At 44.7% G+C, this 20,565-nt stretch overlaps 2 protein-coding genes and 1 pseudogene across 5 annotated transcripts in view; 2 read left to right on the top strand and 1 right to left on the bottom strand.

Annotated features, from left to right (window-relative positions):
* Positions 1–20,565, top strand: part of MRPL52 (mitochondrial ribosomal protein L52) — a 137,543-nt gene that overhangs the window by 101,696 nt on the left and 15,282 nt on the right. The window lies entirely within an intron of this gene.
* Positions 1–20,565, bottom strand: part of SLC7A7 (solute carrier family 7 member 7) — a 32,589-nt gene that overhangs the window by 6,359 nt on the left and 5,665 nt on the right. For all 4 annotated transcript variants that reach the window (XM_024556994.4, XM_045192409.2, XM_045192417.2 and 1 more), the window contains one exon: positions 19,862–20,407. In XM_024556994.4, coding sequence (XP_024412762.2) covers positions 19,862–20,360 — 499 coding nt within the window. In that variant the 5' untranslated portion in view covers positions 20,361–20,407. The remainder of the gene's footprint in view (positions 1–19,861; positions 20,408–20,565) is intronic.
* LOC128781339 (protein BEX1-like) lies at positions 7,125–7,448 on the top strand (annotated as a pseudogene).

Raw genomic sequence — 20,565 nt, 5'->3', positions numbered from 1 at the left:
AAGCACCTGTGTACATAGCAGCACACACAGACACACCCTCAGCGGGATGACAAACAGGTGACACAAAGTGACTGGATTTGCTTACATACAAAAATGCTCACAGCAGGGGGAGGCGACTTAGCTCTAGGGAATTAGGATGTGTTAAGGCTGTTGTCTCTGAAAAGTCACGGTTTCTCCTCCCTTTCCACCCACCTACTCCCCCGATCTGGGCTCCAGGACCCAGTAGTCTGGTGCTGTGGTATTACTATTAACCTTGACAAGTGCTGTTACAGCTTATCCAGTGTCTGGGCCAGCAGGCCAGGACATGTGGCCAAGGATTAGGATGGAGGCCAGACTTCCTGCTACTGCCTGCCAGCTCAGCTGCTTGTTTTTGTTTGGGAAGATCCTTGGAACCAAGATTCCTACAAAATGGGGACAGGGCATTTTTCCTGACCAGACAATGAAAAACCAAGAGCCACAGACATTCCTCAAGTCCTTCCCCTGACATAGAGGCAATCCCTTCAGAGCCAGAGTTCTTCACCTAGGGCTTCCACAAGGCCTGATGTTCTTTATAAAGTATTATGTAGATATATCCAAAGTATATGCAGTTTTCTAAGGAAAGAGTCCAGCCCTAACTGGCATGGTTCAGTGGGTTGGGCTGCAAACCAAAGGTCACCAGTTCAATTCCCCACTAAGGCACATGCCTGGATTGCAGGCCAGGTCCCCAGTTTGGGAGGCAACCGATCAGTGTTTCTCTCGCACGTCGATGTTTCTCTTCCACTTCGTCCCTCCCTTCTCCCTTCCCCTCTCTCTAAAAAATAAATAAAATCTTCTTTTAAAAGAAATGTCCACAACTTTTGTCACAACCTCAGAGAAATCTATTACCTCCCACAAAAAGTTACAATCCACTTAAGAAGAAATTCAAGATGGGAAGCCCACACATGCTGTGAGGTTGACCGATAAGAGCCCCAGGATGTGGCAGGGAATAAAATCAAAAGAAACAATTCTGAATTCAGCAGAATGTTCCTCAGTCCCCCACCAACCTCCTAAACAAGCAGGCAAGCGCACGCACCACGGCTTCCCCACTGTGGCAGAGTAAATGGCTTCACTGCTCCCTCCTTCCCAGCTCAGCACCAGGAGCCCAGGAAGGATGGCTTAATAGTCCTCCCAAGAGTTCCAAGGGCAAGATCAGAGTCAGCCTGCCTTATCAGTGCAGAAAGTGAGGCCAGTGCTGTGTTTGCTTGCTTCAGGTCACCAACACAGTCAGGAAGTACTCACTGTCTCAGTTCTGGCAGTGGTGTGTCCTTCACTGTCCCTAGTTCTCCCATTTTGTTGTTTCCTGGCCACATTATACTCACCTGAGACTACTTCATCCTGAGAAGCAGGAAAGACCAGCCTCTCAGGATGGCATTCCTTTCTTCTTCCTGTTTCTCCCTGCTTTTATACCCTTCCTTTTCTACTCACTGACCAAATTCTTTTCTGCTCTTCCCAGAAAAGGGACATTCCTGTCTCATATAAGCACTTGCTTTTCTACCTAATAAACAAGACAATAAATAATCAAATCTTATCACAGAGCTGGGCAAAAATGCACCCATAACTCCAGGCCATCCCAGTGCTTAGTTAATAATTAAAGACACAAGCATACACTCTCCACCAGCACCCTACAAAATGGCTATAGTACCTGAATCTCATTCTCCACAAATCTTTCAGATCTGTTGATCCTCCTCAGCCAGTCACCCATCCTTTACTCCCCACTGGATTTCTGCCTCCAGCCATTCAGCAGCCCTCATGCCCCTTTGCTTCCTCCTGTAACCCTTACCTCTAACACCTGGAGCTCTGCTTCTGTCGTACAAGTAGAACTCCAAACAGCAGGGACAACTGAGGCTGCCACAGTCACAAAGGAATGGGATCCCCTAATTAAAATTCATGGTTAGCCCTCAGAGTAACCACGGGTCACAATACTAAACTGGGAGAGGCTAAGGGACTCATTCTGGTTCAGAGTCAGTCTGCAGCCCTGTGCCAGGCAAGTGGACAGGCAAAAGCCAACTCATCATCCTTTGTTACAACAAATTCTTAAATGAAAACACATGGATTGTTTACATTTTAATCCCTACTGCTTTTCTACTCCTATATCCATCCATTTGTATTCTTCCTTTTGCCCACCAGTCACCCCCACCCCGCACCCAACCTTATTTCTCAGTCCCTGTGCCACAACCCTCCCCCACCCACCTCCCCTACCCCCAGATCTTGCTGTGATCTGCTCTCTGTATTGAGCACTGTGGGCTTGGTTTGAATGAAGAAGAAAGAAACAAAAAAGCAGAAGAACTGCCTGAAGAGAGCTGGCCCTCACCTTCTCCCACACCCCACTTCCTCGAGGGCCTCTTGGCCATGAAACAGGAAATGGGTAAGGGAAGTGACAGTGCTGACTGGGCTCTTTGTCCCCACCCCCAGCAGATACAGCTAACCAGAGCCCAACCTAGCCAAGTACACTGCTCTTGAGGTGGAGTCCAACCTCCTGCTTCAGAGGAAGGGAAAGGAAGGGAACAAAGAGTTAGAATATAGAGGCAGCTGCAAGTTAACTTCAAGGACAGAGATGCCCTACCCTCCTACCTCCAGGTGCAATTCGGTCTCCACCTAACACTGGCCCAAGTCCACAGGAAATGGCCTGAAATCACTTTGGACCCTTGACCAAGGGGCAGTTTCATTCCTGCTTTGACACCTGCTTTGGAGAAAGGAGAAGCTACAAAGAAGTCACTCCTATAAGCGTCTAAAGAGATGTTCCTGAATGAGTCATCCAACCCAGCCTCCCTAGGCTCCTTGAGTAGGAGGCTGGTTCTAGCACTAAGGCCGGGCATCAACTCTGGAACTAAAAGCCAGGAGAGCGCTGCCTAGGTTGATCCAGAACAGAACGAAGCTTGCAGATCCACTCAGGATCAGATGCCCAGATTTATTCCGGTTTAGATGCCCAAACTAAGAAGTCCCTGAAAAATAATGGTAAACCTACAATTCTCCCAGCACCATTAATATTCAATACATACAATGAAACACACAAAACTTAGGATGCTACCGAATCCATTTTCTGTTTCAAATGCCCAGGGACTATAAAACCTCAATACTTTAGTAGACAAGTCATTCCATTTTTAAAGAAATCAATAGCTCTTCTTTCCAGTGAGCCAAAAATGTCTTCCTCCCAACTTCTACCCAGTAATTCTAGGCCTCTCCTCTGGGGCTACACAGAATCAGGAAAGCCCCTTCCACATAAGGCCCTTCTCATCATTATACATAGACATCCTGTCCCCTTGAGTCTTCCCTCTTTCAGGCTAAAAGCCCAATTTCTTCAGCCTCTGGTGTGACAAATGTGGCTTCCAGACGACTCACCATCACAGTCCCCTCCTCTTCACTCACAGCACTTCAATGCTGCCAATGTCTCCCTAGACACGGCAGACATTTTACAGACTGTGGGGTTGTGGTTTGAACTCACTGCCAACAACAGCTCCTTTTTGCCCCACCTCAGACTGACAAGCTTTTCCCTCTCCCCCTTTTTGGGACTATAAAAATGATTTTTTTTTTAATCCCAAATATGGCCCTGACTGGTGTAGCTCAGTGGATTGAGCACTGGCCTGCGAACCAAAGGGTCACTGGTTCAATTCCCAGTCAGGGCACATGCCTGGGATGCAGGCCAGGTCCCCAGTAGGGGGCGCGCAAGAGGCAACCACACATTGATGTCTCTCTCCCTTTCTCCTTCCCTTCCCCTCTTTCTAAAATTAAATAAATAAAATCTTTAAAAAATATGTTTTTTAAAAATCCAAAATATGGCACTTTACATTCCTTTGTGAATTTTTAGGCATCATTCCCATCTGCTAGAAATGGATTTTTTCCACCTTAATTTTGTCAGTTCTGATGTCTTCAAATTCAAATAAAAAATTGAAGACACTTGAACTAACTTCACTAGAAGTCACTGATAAAAATGTTGCCCAGGATAGGCAGAGCCCTATAATCTATCACTGTAGGCCTTCCTCTATGCTGGAATTATTCTAGAACATGAATCAAGAATCTACCAAACTATTCTTTTATCTAGTCCACCTTTTTCCACCTGGTCAACAAGAATATCATGAGAGCCCTGGCCAGTTGCTCGGAGTGTTGTCCCGAAGCACCAAGGTTGCGGATTCAATCTCTGGTCAGGCACATACAAGAGGCAACCAGTGAGTGCATAAATAAGTGGAAGAGTAAATTGATGTTTCTTTCCCTCAAAAAATAAATTTAAAAATTTAAATGAAAAAGAAAAGAACACCATGAAAGTTTGACAAGAACCTCTCTGAAATCTGCACACATGTCTCTGTTCTAACAACCTAATGATGCTGTCAAATAACTCAAATAAAACTAGTACCTATCTATACTAGAATGTTCATGACCACTGTAATAGTCAAAAATTAGAAACAAACCAAATGCCCATAAACAGTAGAGTGGCTAAACCAGTACAAAAGAATACTAAACAGCCTTGAGAATAAGCCACCTACAACTACAGACAAAAATATGGATGAACTTCACAAATATATTTAGTGAACAAGCCAGACACAGAAGAGTACATACCCTTTATATCCATTTGCATAAAAACAGGTAAAACTAATCTATGCTACCAGAAATCAGAATAGTGATTTCCCTTCATGTGTGTTTGGTGGGGGGAGGAGGGCGATGCAGAGGGGAGTGATTGGGAGTCGCACAAGAAGGGTTTGAGGGCTGCTATTCTTGATGTAGATGCTGGTTACACATGTGTGTTCAATTTGTGAAAATTCATCAAGCTGTACACTTATAATATGTACTGTTCCTTGGTGTATATTACATTTAAATAAAAATTAGAGTTGAACAAACAGTAAGGTTAGCTAAGCATGGCTTCTTTTTAGAGAATCCGTACAGGTTCCTAGAAATTCTCCTTTCTATACTTTGCTAACCAGGTAAACCTAGAATTTGGGCAGAAGTCAACTTCAAATTATCACTGCAGGATGCTCAGAATCCACTTCTCTTTCTTCTGGGGGAAGAAAGTTACCACAGGTTACCAGTTGTGGTGGGCAGAACAAGGGCACTGGGGAGGCAGAAGAATCAGTGTCAAAGTGACGTGTTGTATGAAAGATTTGACTAGCTACGGCTGGCTTTGAAGATGGAAGGGGGCCATGAGCTAAGGAATGTGGGCAGTCTCTAAAAGCCACAAAAGGCAAGAAAACGGCTTCTCCCCTAAGCACAGCTGACACATTGATGCGACCCATTTGATGGGACCCAGCGAGACCCATTTCAGACTTCTGACCTGTGCAGCAGTTAAAATGTAAATTTATGTTGTTTCAAGCCAATAATTGGTGGTATTTTTTACAGCAGCGATAGCAAACTAATATATCATTCAACAGCTTCCTTTTACACCCTTCCTGTTCTCCAAGATCCTGGAGATGCTTGGTAGTGACTCTGTCAACTCAGATAATTATAAATTCTTTCCATTTGTCTGCAAATGGATAGCTAGAAACATTTAAAGAAATGACATGTATTACTATCTCCTTAACTCTCTTGGTCTTGCCTTTTTGTTGGCCTAGATCTGTTAGCCTGTTGGTTTTCTTTTAAACTTTAACTGATTTGAGAGAAATAGACAGAGAGGAGAGAAACATTAATTTGCTGTTCCACTTAACTTATGCATTCATTGGTTGACCTTGTGTGTGCCCTGATGGGGAACAAGCCCACAACCTTGGTATATCGGGGCAACGCTCTAACCAACTGAGCTACCCAGCCAGAACAGCCTGTTGGGTTTTTTTAAAAACCCTTTCTAGATTAGCAATCCTCTGCTAGGAAAAATTAGAAGAAAAATAGAACTGGCTTTCTTCTTTCTCACCACCATCTACTTTCATAGAACTAACTTCCATGCCCTTGCTGTTCTCACTCTGAACATTCATCTAACAGGGATGTTCAACCTTTTGGCATCTCTGGGCCACACTGGAAGAAAAAGAGTTGTCCTAGGCCACACATTAAATACACAAACACTAACAAAAACTAATCCGCAAAAAAAAAGGTTTTAAGCAAATTTACAATTTTGTGCTGGGCTGCATTCATAGCCATCCTGGGCCACATGTGGCCCGCAGGCCGCAGATTGGACATCCCTACTAGAGCCTTTGCCCTCAGTCTGTCCTTCAGATCTTAGTTTATTCTGGGCATCAATCTTCAGGACAATATTCTTGCAGTTCTGGGTCACCCTTGTATTTCATCTTGGTTATGTAACCTCTCACCAGCTCTCATGTATCTTGTCTCTAAAAATCTAAGCTCATCAAAAAGCAATGTGTTCAATCAATCACTTTGGTTTCTTCACATGACTCTCCTTTTCTTCCTAAGTAAGATCATTTTCAACTATTTTACCAGAATTTCATTTTAGCCCTAGCTGGTGTGGCTCAGTGGATGGAGTGCCAGCCTTCGAACTGAATGGTTGCTGGTTCGATTCCTGGTAAAGGCACAAGCCTGGGTTGCGGGCCAGGTACCCCAGTTAGGGGCATGCTAGGGGCAACAGATCGATGTATCTCCCACACATTGATGTTTCTCTCCCTGTTTTTCCCCCTCCCTTCCCTCTCTCTAAAAACAAGTAAATAAAAACATTTTTTTAATAATTTAATTTTAAAGAAGCTCTTGGTCTTTTTATTTTTTAATCTCAGGCTAATTCTTTGCCCTGAACTTTTCTGCAACCTCTTTGCCTAAAATTTAGAGTGTATTTCAGTGGAAACTAGCATTTCGTTTTCTAGGAGCAAGCATAGTCACTTCCTCACAAGGATTCCACACTTCCCCTGGTTATGTTAAGTAATAATCAAAGTAAATAAGTCCTTTCCTTTTGAGATGCATATTGAAGCTTTACAGGTTAAATGGTTTAATGTCTTGGATTTGCTTTAAATAATCTACTGGGGCAGCGCCTCACTGGAGCGTTAGACCTGGTGGTCTGTCCCTTGCACCCTTCTTGGTTCCTGTTCCCTGTGACTCTCCAGTAGAAGGCGGAGGAGAAGGGGGAGGAGAGGGGAAGCAGTTCTGTGGGTCCAAGTATCGCTGTGGAGCACTCACTGAGAGAATCTGAGAATCAGGAGGAGAATAGGCCCAGGAGCAATAGGCCAAAGAGGAACTAGCAGTAAAACAATCTCAACATGGAAAAAGAATAAAAGGATGAAAAGGAACAAGGTGTTAATAAAGGAGAGCCCTTGGCCCTCCCTTTGGAAGCCGGTGAATATTGTGTGCCTAGAGGAAATTGTAGGTGGCTCCCCCGTTAGGCAGCCCATCTGCAGTATAGGTGTGTCTGGGGTCAGAGGCTTGGAGAGCCACAGGCAACGATGAAACAAGAAAAACATAGAAAGGATTGAGGAGATGAGACAGCTGATGGAAATTTGAGGGGGAAACTGTTAAGTCATAGTCTGCGGGCAGTTAGCACAGACCGCCACAGTGAGTTTTCCCTTATGCCTTGAATCCTGGTGTTTTCCCTGTAGTTAATAGGGAGATACACCTGCTTCCAAAACTTACGTGTTCTTGATGTACCTTCACTGTACACCTTTTGCTGTTACTTTTTTCTGGTGGGTCTCTTATTGCCAGTTTCTATTTGAATATTGTGTTTTGACCCAATTTGTAAGTTTCTGTCAGCAGGGGAGTTTTACCTATTGCATGGAAAGATGCTCATTACATATTGTGAAGTTAATAAAGTGGTTTTAAAAAGCAATCATCATCATCATCATCATCATCATCATCATCTAGTGGGGTGAGGATGGGGTAGTTGCAGTATAGATAAAACAACGCTGATTGTCATTCGTGAACCCTGGAAGTTCATCATATTATTCACTCTCAGATATGTTTAAAATTTTCCATAATAAACCATTGCTTTAAAAATGTATAGAAGTACTGCTTTTAATGGAATACAACTGATTTTAGTAAAAGATGCTCAGGGACTTGAGGCTTCCATCACGACCATATTTTTCCCTTTTGTACAAACTTTATCATCTTTATTAGGAAAGCAAAGTATTCCCCCTTTGATCCGACAGTATGCAGTCTATGCCCCCAGTGACATCATTCCTGTATCTTTTTGCTTTTATCCTCCTGTTCTCTTCACCATGCTTCTCCCCTTAGGATGAAAATTTGTTTCTATGCACTAGTACTAGGAGAGACCTTCAGGAAAACCCCCTAAGTGGATCCTGAGAACCTCTGAAAACACCATGTAGTAATTCTTCTTTCCAAGGTAATCAAAGAGGATTAACAGAGGCTGTGTCCTTGTGCTCTTTCTAAGAGATGGGCACACACCTGTAACTTCCATTTAGCTCTAAGAAGAAACTGACCTGCAGGCAGAGCAGGAAGTGGCACTGGGTGGTATTATTGTTCGTTATACTCACTGGGAAGTAAAATCCTTCGACAGGTCTGTATCTCAGTCCCGAAATTTCCCTCTCACCACAGTCAAAAGAGTCAAAACGTGACCTTGCCCAGGGGAGCAGGCATTCCTTGTTACAGCGGATCCTCATACAAACCCATCTCTTTTTGCTATACTACATTAATCTCAGCTTTTCTGGCAAATCCATCATTTTTTAACAAAGTATACTCTTTCATGTCATATTCTAATCAAATATGAAAATGTTTCCTCCTTGCAGTAAAAGTAAAAGGTCAAATAAATACGCTTAGGCTTCAGTGTTTATAGACTGGAGTCCAAACCATCATTCCCAATTTTCTCTCCTATTTTCTCCAAGTGTATTACTGAACAACCTTTCCATCTTTATTCTTCCTATATAATACCGCAAAGACTCCAAAGTACCCAGATTTATCAGGGTTATCAGGGCCTTTTCTCCTTTCCTTTAAAATTTCAATTTAAAGCCTTATTAAACACATCTCTTCTAGCCCTAGGAAATCTGCCCCATCCCTTGCCAGAGTCTATCTTTCTGGTACCCTGGCATGTACAGCCAGACACTCTGTCTGTGTTCTTTTTTCCTTCGCATGCACAGCTTTCAAATGACAGTGAGATGAAATTCCACCTGCCACTCACTTCACTGTCTTTCTTGAATTTCGAAGTCACCGGTAATACATCTCAGGTGTCTTCTGACTAGTGATGCCACTCATCCCGCAGCAGGTGGCAGAGGACAGCGATCTGTGGGGCTTAACTGGTGCACACAAGCTTTTCATCATATGTTGCTCAAGAAAACCCACATATCTCTGCATTAGGCTGGTCTTCATATAATGTACTCAGAGCCACATAGTTCGGGGACAGCCAAGCTCCGTCACTGGTATGCTCAGGCCTGCTCATACCCATCCATGTCCAGAATACTCTGCCACTGCTGTTTCCTCAGAAGGATCAGATGTACATTCTGAAAAAGCCTCAGATCTGTTGCCTAAGGCCAGACAGTTCAAGTTTTTCCTCCTTTTCTCTACTATCTGTTTTGTTTGGGATGTCTAACTCCATACACCTTAACATACACTTTCTCCTCCTGGCTTCCTTCAGGTGTTATTTCTTTCCATCCTTCCAAGCTGCTGTTATAACTCTCAGAGAGCAAATGGTGCTCAGACTCTTTTACCTCTTCAGGCTAGAGAAGCATTTCGCTTACTCAGGCATCATGGGCAAGAGCATGTGGCAAGAAGACACACCAAGCAAATCCCTAGGGGTCACTGAATCAGATCCTTGTACTCTGCCTCCTGGAACTCAGTCAGCACTTTAGTCACCGTGGCTCTGCACCATCAGTGAGCAAGCAGGCAGTGTGTACCAGGAGGGTCTCGTATTCAGCCACTCCATCTGCTCCCTTCCTTCTCAAAGCTGGCTGGTCCTTCTTCACTGGATCCTTTCTGGTTTGCTCAGCTAGGTCCAGTTCAGGTCCTCAGAAACAGGACCCCAAGCCTGAGTGAGCATCAGAACCACCTACAGCTTTGGGGTTCTACCTCAGAAATCCTGATGTAGGCGGTCTGTGGCAGGGTTTCCCAGGGAAGTCTGATGACCTGCCGGCTTTGGGTGTGCTGCCTTCAGTAATCACAGAACAACCCTAAACCCTCCACTTATCTCAGCGCTTCTCTATCCTGGCTGCACACTGGCCTCACTTGACAAGCTTTAACAAAGTCCAGGGCTCAGCCCCCACCCAGGCAATGAAGTCAGAAACTGGGGTGGAACCGAGGCATCAGCAGGTTTTCAAAGCTCCCCAGGTGATCCTAAAGCACAGTGACAACTGAGAAGCTCTCTTCCCAAAGTCCCCATCGGTTCTCCTCAGCAGCAAGTTTCTGCTTCTTCAATGCACATTCTCCAAGCCAGTTCCCATTCTTCTACCCAGTGGTACAGATTTATTTGGTTGGGGGAACGAGGAAGGAAAAGAGGCCATGAGTCGCTTTTTTTAATCCTTACCAGAGGACACGTTATTTACTTATTTGAGGGGGTGCGAGGGGTAGAGAAACCCATCGGTCTACTCCCACATGTAGACCGATGATGGGTCTACCAGCCACATCCTCACCACGGATTGAACCCACAACCCAGGCATGTGCCCTGACCAGGAATCAAACCAGCAATCTGTGGGTGTACGGGATGATGCTCCAACCAACTGAGCTACCCACCCAGGGCACCGTGAGTATTTTTCAAACCTCCTAGGTAATTGCAGCACACATCCAGGGATGGGACTCACTGTCCCTGGCTCCTTTCCCCCACTTCCTCTAGGCTCTTCTGAAGCAGAGAGAAAAAGAACAGATAAATGGAGACCAATGGTGAACCCCTGAAGAGCCTTGAGGATCAAACCAGCACAGAATTCTACCTCCCTCACTGCTAATGCAGTTTGTTCCAAAGTTCACAGGGGCCCCACGGCTCTGACTGCAGCCGATGTGTTGCTGCGAATGTGGGACGTGAAATGAAAGTTTCCCCACCATGAACTTAAAATGGCTCTTGGGAAAACCCCTCCGGGAGAGATAACCAGCTTCCCAGCATAAAGTTCAAAGAGCAAAAATCAGTTGGGGGCCCAGTATCTGGCTGTTCCACCTCATTAGCCACAAGTTCATGAAGTCAGTCATTCTAATACCAGGAAAAACTGCATATGGCCAAAGTTTTCAGACAAATATCCAGAGATCTGAAATCCTTCATAGTCCACAAGCAGCTTTAGCAGGCTCAGTATGAACTGTCTGCCCGCTCCGCTGCCCAATTCCTACAGCAGCCCTCAGCAGCGCCCCCACTACCCAGAGGGCCAAAAGCACACAGTGCCCTTCTCAGCCAAGCTGAGTCTGGAACCATATCTTCAGTTCACTCATCCAGTCAACATTTACTGAAGCACCTACTACATGCAAGTCACTAAGGTCAAGTGTCAGGGACACAAAGACTGCAGTAGTCTGTCTGTTCACAGGGGTCCCTGAATATGTGCTGCCGACTGACTAGTATAGTAGGCGGACTGAAGACACAGGAGGTAAAATGTCCTGTTAGCAAAAGGCAAAAAACTAGACGAAAGAAACTAGGTCATATGGTGGGCAAGTGTACACGAGAACAGAATTACCCAACACGGCTAACAATGGGCCAAAGCATGTCAGCTGCATGTCAGCTCTTTCCAAAGAAAGAGCTGTTGGGTGAAGCTGGACTTCTGGACACCAGACCTGACTCTGCCAAGAGAAAAGTCCCACCTCCTGCAAAGAGGAAAAAGAGTCTCAGCCCTCAGAGCTACTGTAAAATTAAAAGTAGGTATAACCCTGGCTGGGTAGCACAGTGGGTTAAAGCATCAAAGTGTCATCCCGATATGCCAAGGTTGTGGGTTCAATCTTTGGTCAAGGCACATACAAGAATCAATCCATGAATGCATCAAAGTGAAGCAACAAATCCATATCTATCTATCTCTCTCCCTCTCTCTCTCTCCACCTCCCTTCCTCTCTCTCTCTCTCTCAAATCATTTTTTTAAGTAGGTGTGTTATCTTTATCTTACAATTGAGAAAACCAAAGTCACCCAGGCCAGTTACAAAGCTGGTATACATTCCACCACTTCATGTGCCTTCCTATTTGAATTCAGGGATATGAAATTGGGAGTGGGATTGTCTCCCCTGGGGTAATGGAGCTTCTGGCTGCAGAGAAATTGAGCAATCTCAAAAAACTCTGGAAAACCAGAATAATCAGCCTCAGGAAGGGCCATCTGCACACCTCTCTCATTGGGAAAAGTGACCATTTATAGTACCCTGGACAGGACAGCAAGTTTTTTCTGAGCTCAGAATTAATCAATTATCCATCCATCCAATCATTATCCACACAGCAAGCATATATTGAGCACCGACTATGTTCCACACCCCGTACAGGCTCTGTGATTAAGACACAGGCCCCAGCTTTCACAGAAAAGTGAACATGGACAATTACAGGAATGAAAGTGTGAAAGTCACTGAGAGGTAACCCATCCAGTCGGGGGCAATGAAGGGAGTGCAGATGGGTACCAGGACCACTGTTATCTGGCCTGAGTATATGGAGGCTGGTGCTGGGGTTGGGGGGAAGAATTCCTGGCAGAGGGCAACATGTGATTACCCTGACAATGAAATCAGCCCTGAGTGAAGCCATCCATGCATACAAAAAATTTACTTCAACCAGCAATTTTCAACCAGTGTGCCACAAGAATTTTTAAAACATGCAGTATCTGACTATTTAGTCAGGGGCACTGACCTCTTTTCCCTTATGTTGTCAAATTAAAACATGACAACAGCCAACACAACAACAGCCGCCAGGAGTTAATTAATCAAAATCATATCAATTTTTTGTCAAATTGACAAAAAATGTATCTTCTACATTTTTTGCTGCAGAATTTTAGTAATTAGTTTACATGTGCCATGAGATGAAAAAGGTTGGAAATCTCTACCCAAAGCAATAATTGGTAAATGATTTCAAGATCTATCAGCAATGCTAGCCTATCGAGGGCTGTAAGTCACAGCAGTTCTCAAGGAAGATTACACCTATAAAGCGACAGCGAGCCACTCCGACAGAAGCAGAAACCTTTATCTGCTGTCTTAAAATTGTCACCATTTGAATAGAAAAGGATGAAAGTATGGCAGAAATACAGATCACACCTCTATGAGACAGAGACCGCATTCTAGAGATGAAGAAACTAAGGCTAATGAATTCACTCTGCCTGATTCCATGTTCTTAACCCCTATAACTGCTGCCTCCCAAAGGGATGAGGGTGTCCTCTGCACTGTTCAGGGGAGGGAAATGCTGACTCAGGGCAGGGCACCAAGGCATTCCAACCACGGAGAAGACGTTATTGTAGGATAAGGATATTTCATCCAGCTTTTCCAGAAATAGACCCCCAAACCTAGCTAAAGCAGGCTTAAGTCTTTCCCACAAACTCCTTCCCCAACCTTGGCCCCTCCCCCTAACAACTACCTTTCTTGCCTTCACTGTCAGTCTTCTGGAAAGTATATCTAAACTACACTCCCTGCCCTTCCTTTGTCTGACATCCACTCCACCGCTCCACTGAAAAGACTGACAGTTTCCCTTTACCTCCTATGTGCCAACTCCAAATAATGTTGGCTGTGTAGCCCCTCCTCTGGGCTCCACCCTGCCCTGCATTTAACCACACGACATTAGAATGATTTACATACCTGTCTCTCCCATCAACTGTGAGCTACAGAGTAAGAGTCATCCTCATATCCCCAGGGCCCATCCCAGAACTATATACTGAAGATTCCCTAAAGTACATCACCAGCCCAAGTATCATGATTCCAGATATATATGAATATCCAACCACCTACTTACTGGACATCACCAGGTACAAACTCAATCTATCCAAAACTGATCCTATCAATTTTTCTCCAACCCACTGCTCCTCCAGTGTTTCCCTTTTCAATAACTGACATAACCATTCACCCAGTTGCCCACCCCAGAAACCTGGGCACCTTATCACCATCAACAACCTCTACCCTTATCCAATCAGGTTCCAAGTCTTAACACATTTCCTCATTCCCCAGACATGACTCTAGTCCAAGCCACTGTCATCACTAACTGGGATCATGGCAACTGCTTTGTAACTGGTCTCCTGCCTTCAGTCCTGCAAACCGCTAGCAGAGTAATCTTTTTAAAAATCCACAAATTCTAGAATCTAAGTCACAAATGTCACTCTCCTGCTTCAAATGCCTGAAGAGGTTTCTCATTGCCTTAGGACAGTGATTTTCAACCTTTTTTTATTCCATGGCACACATAAACTAAGTACTAAAACTATGTGGCACACCAAAAAAATGTATTTTTTGCCGATCTGACAAAACATGGGTATAATTTTGATTCATTCACACCAGATGGCTACTGTTGTCTTGCCTGTTGTCTTTTTGTTGTTGTTGTTGTTGTTGTTATTTAACAATCTACCGTAAACGAGGTCAGTGCTCCTGACTAAATAGTCAGGTATTACATGTTTTAAAAATCCTTGCAGCACACTAGCATGCCACAGAGCACCAGTTGAAAATTGCAAGCCCACCAAACTCCTTAATATGGTTTTTGCAATAGATTATATTTTCCCAGGGTGTCTTGACAATATCTCCCATCCCACACGCTTTTCATACAATGAGACTTTGATACTCCATCAAAAGGTAAGGTCTGTGCTTCTTGAAACTGAATGATCTTCTGTGACTGTTTCAACCTCTAGAGTACAGCAGGAGTGACATCATGTGACTTCAGAGGCTAGGTCATAAAAGGCAATGCAGCTTCCAAATGGCTTGTTGTGATACTCATTCTTGAAGCCTTCAGCTGCCAAGTAAACAGTCTGACTGCTCTGAGGCTACCATCATGTGAAGAAGCTCAGTGCAGTCCCAATGGAGAGACCACATGGAGAGGCCTGAGACAGCCTGAAGAGAAAAAGATGTCCAGCTAGTCCCCACCTTCAGCACCTTGGTTCCAGCTCCTGCCACCACACCATGTGACGACAACCACGTGAGACCCTGAGCCAGAACTGCCCCACTTAGGCCTTCCCAAATTCCTGAGCCACAGAAACCACGAAAGATAAGAATAAAGTGGCTACTGTTCAAAGCCACTAAGTTTTCCATGATTTGTTTCACAGCAATAATAGCTAGAAGAGTTTATAAAGCCCTGAAAAACCTCTCCCATGACCTCCATCTACCTCTGCAATCCAGCTCTCAACATTTCCTATCTTAGCCCTGGCTGGTGTGGCTCAGTGGATTGACTGCCAGTCAGCCTGCAAACTGAAAGGTCACTGGTTCGATTCCTAGTCAGGGCACATGCCTGGGTTACAGGCCAGGTCCCCAGTTGGGGGCATGTGAGAGGCAACCTATCGATATATCTCTTGCACATCAATGTTTCTCTCCCTCTCTTTCTCCCTCCCTTCTCTTCTCTAAAAATCAATAAATAACATTAAAAAAAACATTTCCAATCTTAAACTCAACACTATAGCCCACCCTGAACCCCTTCCAGTGTCTTGAAGATGTCCTTTCTTGGCTGCAAGTTTTCATACATTCTGTCCTTGCTGCCTGAGATGCTCCTCTTCCCTCTCTACTCTTGGTGAATTTTCCTTCATCATTCAGGTGGCATGTTAAATTTCCTCATGGAGAGCTTATAAACTCCTAGGCTAGTTCAAATCTCCTCCTACGGCTCCATGCCCAAGAATCACAACACTCATCATAATCCATCGTAATCTTGTGTCGGGTTGCCTATCCTAGCCCCTCACCAGCATACACACGTGTGCACATACCGACACACTGACAGCCCCATAAAGACAATAATCAGTGCTAGTAAAGTGGCAAGTGCTTCAGGAATATTTGCTGAATGCTCAGTCTCCAGCCCCATCTCTTTCCTACACTCCAGATGGGCACAGATAAATCTACAAATAAATCTACCCTACTAATAAATCTCAAATTCAACATGATTGCATCCTCCCCCTCCCTGTAAATTGTGCCAGCACCTACCAGTTGCCCAAACCAGAAATCTCACTTCTTTATTGAAAGAATAGTTATTGAACTCCTCCCTTTGTTTCTTTGTTGGGGATACAATGGATCATAAGGCAGGCTCAGCCCCTATGGCGTAGAACTTAAGTCAGGCTAGTGGACGTCACCTACCTCTTCCTTATACTGGACATCACAGTGTCATTGGTCGTACTGATTATACCTTCTAAATAGCCCTCCCATCTGTCCTTTCCTGGAGATATCATCTCCTAAATAAGCTGCACCCCCAATGCCATTGCCCTAGTTCAGGCTCTTGTCATTTCCTGCCTAGACTGCAACGGGCTTTCTAATCAGTGTCTCGCCTCCAGGCTTGCTTCTTATGTCGTACCCCAGCTACACTGCCCCCTGCTTAGAACCCTTCAATGGCTCCTCACGTACCTTAAAATAAAATCTAAACCTCTAGGAAGGTTTGCCTCATGCTCTAGTCCCTTGGCTTCCTTTGTTCCCTCCCATCCCACAATCCCTCACATCCCACAATCCCCCACACACACCGTACACCCCATACTTTTCCTCACTTTTGTGCCTTTACATTGCCTTTCCCTGTATCTACAATGTCCTTGCCCCTTCTTCATTCAACAGATATTTACTGAGTGCCTAGCAGACAGCAGGCACTGTTCTAAGTGCCAGAGATTCAGCAGTGAGCAAACACCTACTCTCATGAATATCTAAAACAAAAAAAGAACAGGATAGAAGACTGATAGCCACTTTTCTTATTTAAAATTTCACTTTAAATAGGATAGGTCTCTGGTAAGGTACCATATGTGCAAACATAGGAATGGAGTGAGGTAGTAAGTTCTGAGGATATCTAGGGAAAGAGCCTTCCCAGCAAAAGGGACAATCAGTAATCATTCCTGGTTATAAAACCCCTAAGGCAGGAACAAGCCAGGCAAATTAAAGGAAAAGCAAAACAAACAGTGTAGCTGGAGAACAGAGGGTGAGGGTGAGATGTCTAAAGTCAGTCAAGTCAGATAAAGTAGGCCTCGAAGGTCATGCTAAGTAGGAGTTTCACTCACCCCTGATTCCTTTTCCTCCTCCAATGTCAAGTGCAAAAATCATGTCCTGAATAGGCCACACGCCACCCCACCCCTAGCACTTACCATATACAATATGCTTAATTGACTGTTTTTAAGGGTCTCAACCACACCATGAGCTCCCTACAAGCAAGGGCTCTCCTCTCAGCTCCACGTCTTATAGACCCCCACCACCATCAGTAAATTATTTTTGAAGAGTCAAAACATTCTTCCTTCATTCTCATTCCATTTCCTGCAAGCAATTCCCTGATTGCTTTCCCAGTGGCCACAGTACAAGGAAGGGGGTGCCATGAAAGCGAACACATGCCTTCTGGTATTTAGAAATTATACATGTATGCCCACCATGCACATTAATAAACATTGTCATTTATACACATCAGCCTCCCTTTTCAGCGAGACTCAGTCGGTGAGAAAATGATCCACTCTGGATGATGATGACCTGAGGAAGGCACTGCCCATGGAAGAGCTGCATGAGCAGCCCAGAAAAGCCCCACATGCCCCCTCTACCCCATCACCACCTTCCCTATTCCAGATGGCGGCTCTATCACCTCCCATCTGTGCAAGCTTTAATCCTTAGTATCACCTCAGAGAGCTTCCACACAGCCCCACATCCAGAAGTCCTAGAAATCCCATCTTATAAGTATTTGTGCATCTACCCCCTCATCTCAGTTCCAAAGGCCACTCAGAGGGCAGGCCTTCACCACACTTCATATGGACTCAGGTTTCAGCTCCCTAAACCTGTCTCCCTACCTTCTGTCTCTTTCCAAAAACACTCTCCCCATGTCCAAAGGAGTTCTTCCAAGCAAATCTGATTTTACTTCCCCACTTAAAATTTATAGCTCCCCTGTATTTTTAAAATAAAGTCTAGCCTGTTCAGGCACCATATAAAACCCTCCTTCAGCCAACCCTGGGCTATATTTCAAGTCTCTACCTTCTTATCTCTTACTCCACATTCCAGCTCTACCAACTACCTGCAATCCTCTGAACAGTCTGTAGCTTTTTGCAACTCCACACCTTATTACATGCAGTACCCCTATGAGAAATGTCCTAGAAGACAGCTGTGTCTTTTCGAAATTCAGTTGAGACATTGTGTTGTCTGTGACATGTTCCTGAGCTCTCCTCCCCATAAGAAGAAAGTTGTCCCACTTGCACCTATGGTGCCTTCATCACCACACCTGTTATCTTAACAATTATTTGTTACTGTGTATGTCTCCCTCCTGGGATACTTCTTGACTTTCTCCTGAATGGTTATGGTTAAGCAGAGATATTACTGCAGGTTGTATATGCGCAGAGTGTCCTCAGAGGTCTCAACATCTGGCTTGTCCTGAGTGCTCATTAAATAACAGCTGAAGGAAGGAACTTATGAATGAATCATATGTCCCTAAATTCTTACAATCTTCATTGTCCTTCAGAACCTTCTCCCAGATCTCCATGTGCCTCTGATATCATTAGAGATAGAAAAAAGTCCTATAAGCAGTGAAGAGACATAGTAATTTTAAATATATAATTATTAACATGGTATATTTGAGCCATGATTTATGGTTTTCACTGAATCTGATTTCATTCTTGCAGTAACCTGGAAGTAAATAGTCACTACACCTTGCCAAAGGTCATGTAGTTATTGAGCCTAGCCTCAAACACAAGTCTGGGGCACTTTTCACTCTGCAGAGTTGTCTCAAATATATGCCATGAATCCATGCAGCACAGAACTCTGTGTTCTATTCACTGGAGAGCTTTGCAAACTAATCATAATTGTGGCTACTTTGCATGTATTCGTACAAGGGTACATGTGCATTTATGTGTACATGGGTATACAAAAGTTTGAGTCCATCTCTATTCCCAAATTAGAAGCAGCAAATTAAAAAAGGGTGACTGATGGAGATGGGTACAGTGCCAGAATCAAGGAATGACATCTGTCAGAGATGACACATACCAAAACCAGAAAACAATAAAACCTGATGACCTGAAGTCAGACCAGCAGTCTGAGGCCACTGGGGAAGCCAACATTCATCCTCACCCTGCTTGCCTGGGAAGGCCCCATAATCGTACAAGAGTTGAGATGTGCAGGGGTAACCACCAAAAGAAATGCCAAATTATTAAGGCAAGCAGACATAGCATTGGTTTTAAAGAGATTTCAACAAAGATGGTTGAAATGAGAGAATTCTGGCATTTAAAGGGATGCAGCCATCTTAGAAATTTTACTTAGATGGAATAAACCTTGCCCTACACAAAATGTGACTATACCTACATCTACCTACCCAGTTAGTTTCACCAGTAAGTCAACCTACCAGATCATCTATAACAGTATTAAGGATCTAGCCAAGCCTTGCCCAGTGTGGTTCAGTTGGTTGAGTGTCGTCCTGTAAACTGAAAGGTCATGGGTTCAATTCCCACTCAGGGCACATGCCTAGGTTTTGGGTTCAGTCCCCTGGGACGCGTACAAAAGGCAACCAATTGGTGTTCCTCTCTAACATTGATGTTTCTCCCTCACATCAATATTTCTCTCCCTCTCTTTCTCTCTCCCTTCCCCTCTCTCTAAAAAATAAAATAAAATAAAATAAAATGTAGATCTATAAATAGAAAAGAATGTCACTGATAAATTCTGGGGAAAAAGCAAACTGTAGCATTATATATGGACTATGATCCCATTTTTGTAAACCATAGAACAAAACTACGTCTCTTGAAGGAGCAAGAAGAAAATGAGGAAGGGTGCATGAACTGCTAATGATGCTTACCATGGGAGATTGGGTGAAAGGTAATTGGTGGGGTTTTATACACTTTGGTACTGTTCAAATTTTCACACAAAGCATACATTAATTTTTAATAAAATAAAAGCATTTGTAGGGACATGCATTTCCTTCCGTCTACTTCTTACCAGCCAACTAGACTCACATCCAGGCCCCTGCCCTGGCACTCCACTCAGCATCTCCTGCCCCAGCCCCACTTACAGATGCAAGCAGCAGCCAGCAGGCGGCCAGCAGCATAGGGGGCGAAGCAGCTCGGGAAGATGGGCTGCACCATGTAGTTGGCAAAGGTGATGGCGATGATGGCCTGGCTGGTAGGCTCAATGATGAGGAGAGAGGTCCAGAGTCGGATGAAGGCAAGCAGTCCCCCAAAGGCCTCGAGGATGTAGGCATAGCTGGCCCCAGACTTCTTAATGGTGGTGCCCAGTTCCGCATAACAAAGGGCCCCGAAGACAGAGAAGAGGCCTCCAACGGCCCAGATGACCAGGGAGAGGCCAAAGGAGGCACTGTACATGAGAACACCCTTGGGGGACACAAAGATGCCGGAGCCAATCATGTTCCCCACAATCAGGCACACGCCATTCAGCAGCGATATCTCCTTCTTCAGCTTCACCTGCTCGGGCCCTGGGCAGGCCTCCTCTGCCAAAGGGGAGGCCTCTCCCATGTGCTGGGAGGCCACTTCGTACTTAACACTGTCAACCATGGTGGAGGAGGAAAAGGAAGACTTCACCAGCTTCCTGGCATTGCCCTCTAAGGAAGAACAATGAAGATAATATATATCAGGTGGTTGGCAGTACCATAGTACGCTCCCCCATAGGGACCAATATGGGCAACCCGCCCTGCCGACCATGGCTGAGACCTCTCTCTTGCCTCCCACCCCCCATTAACCTCTCCTCTTGCTGGCTCTG

Source organism: Desmodus rotundus, chromosome 7 (genome assembly GCF_022682495.2).
Source record: "Desmodus rotundus isolate HL8 chromosome 7, HLdesRot8A.1, whole genome shotgun sequence".
Taxonomy (NCBI): domain Eukaryota; kingdom Metazoa; phylum Chordata; class Mammalia; order Chiroptera; family Phyllostomidae; genus Desmodus; species Desmodus rotundus.
Note: the sequence above shows the minus strand (reverse complement) of the source record. Positions and strands in the feature narration are given on the sequence as shown.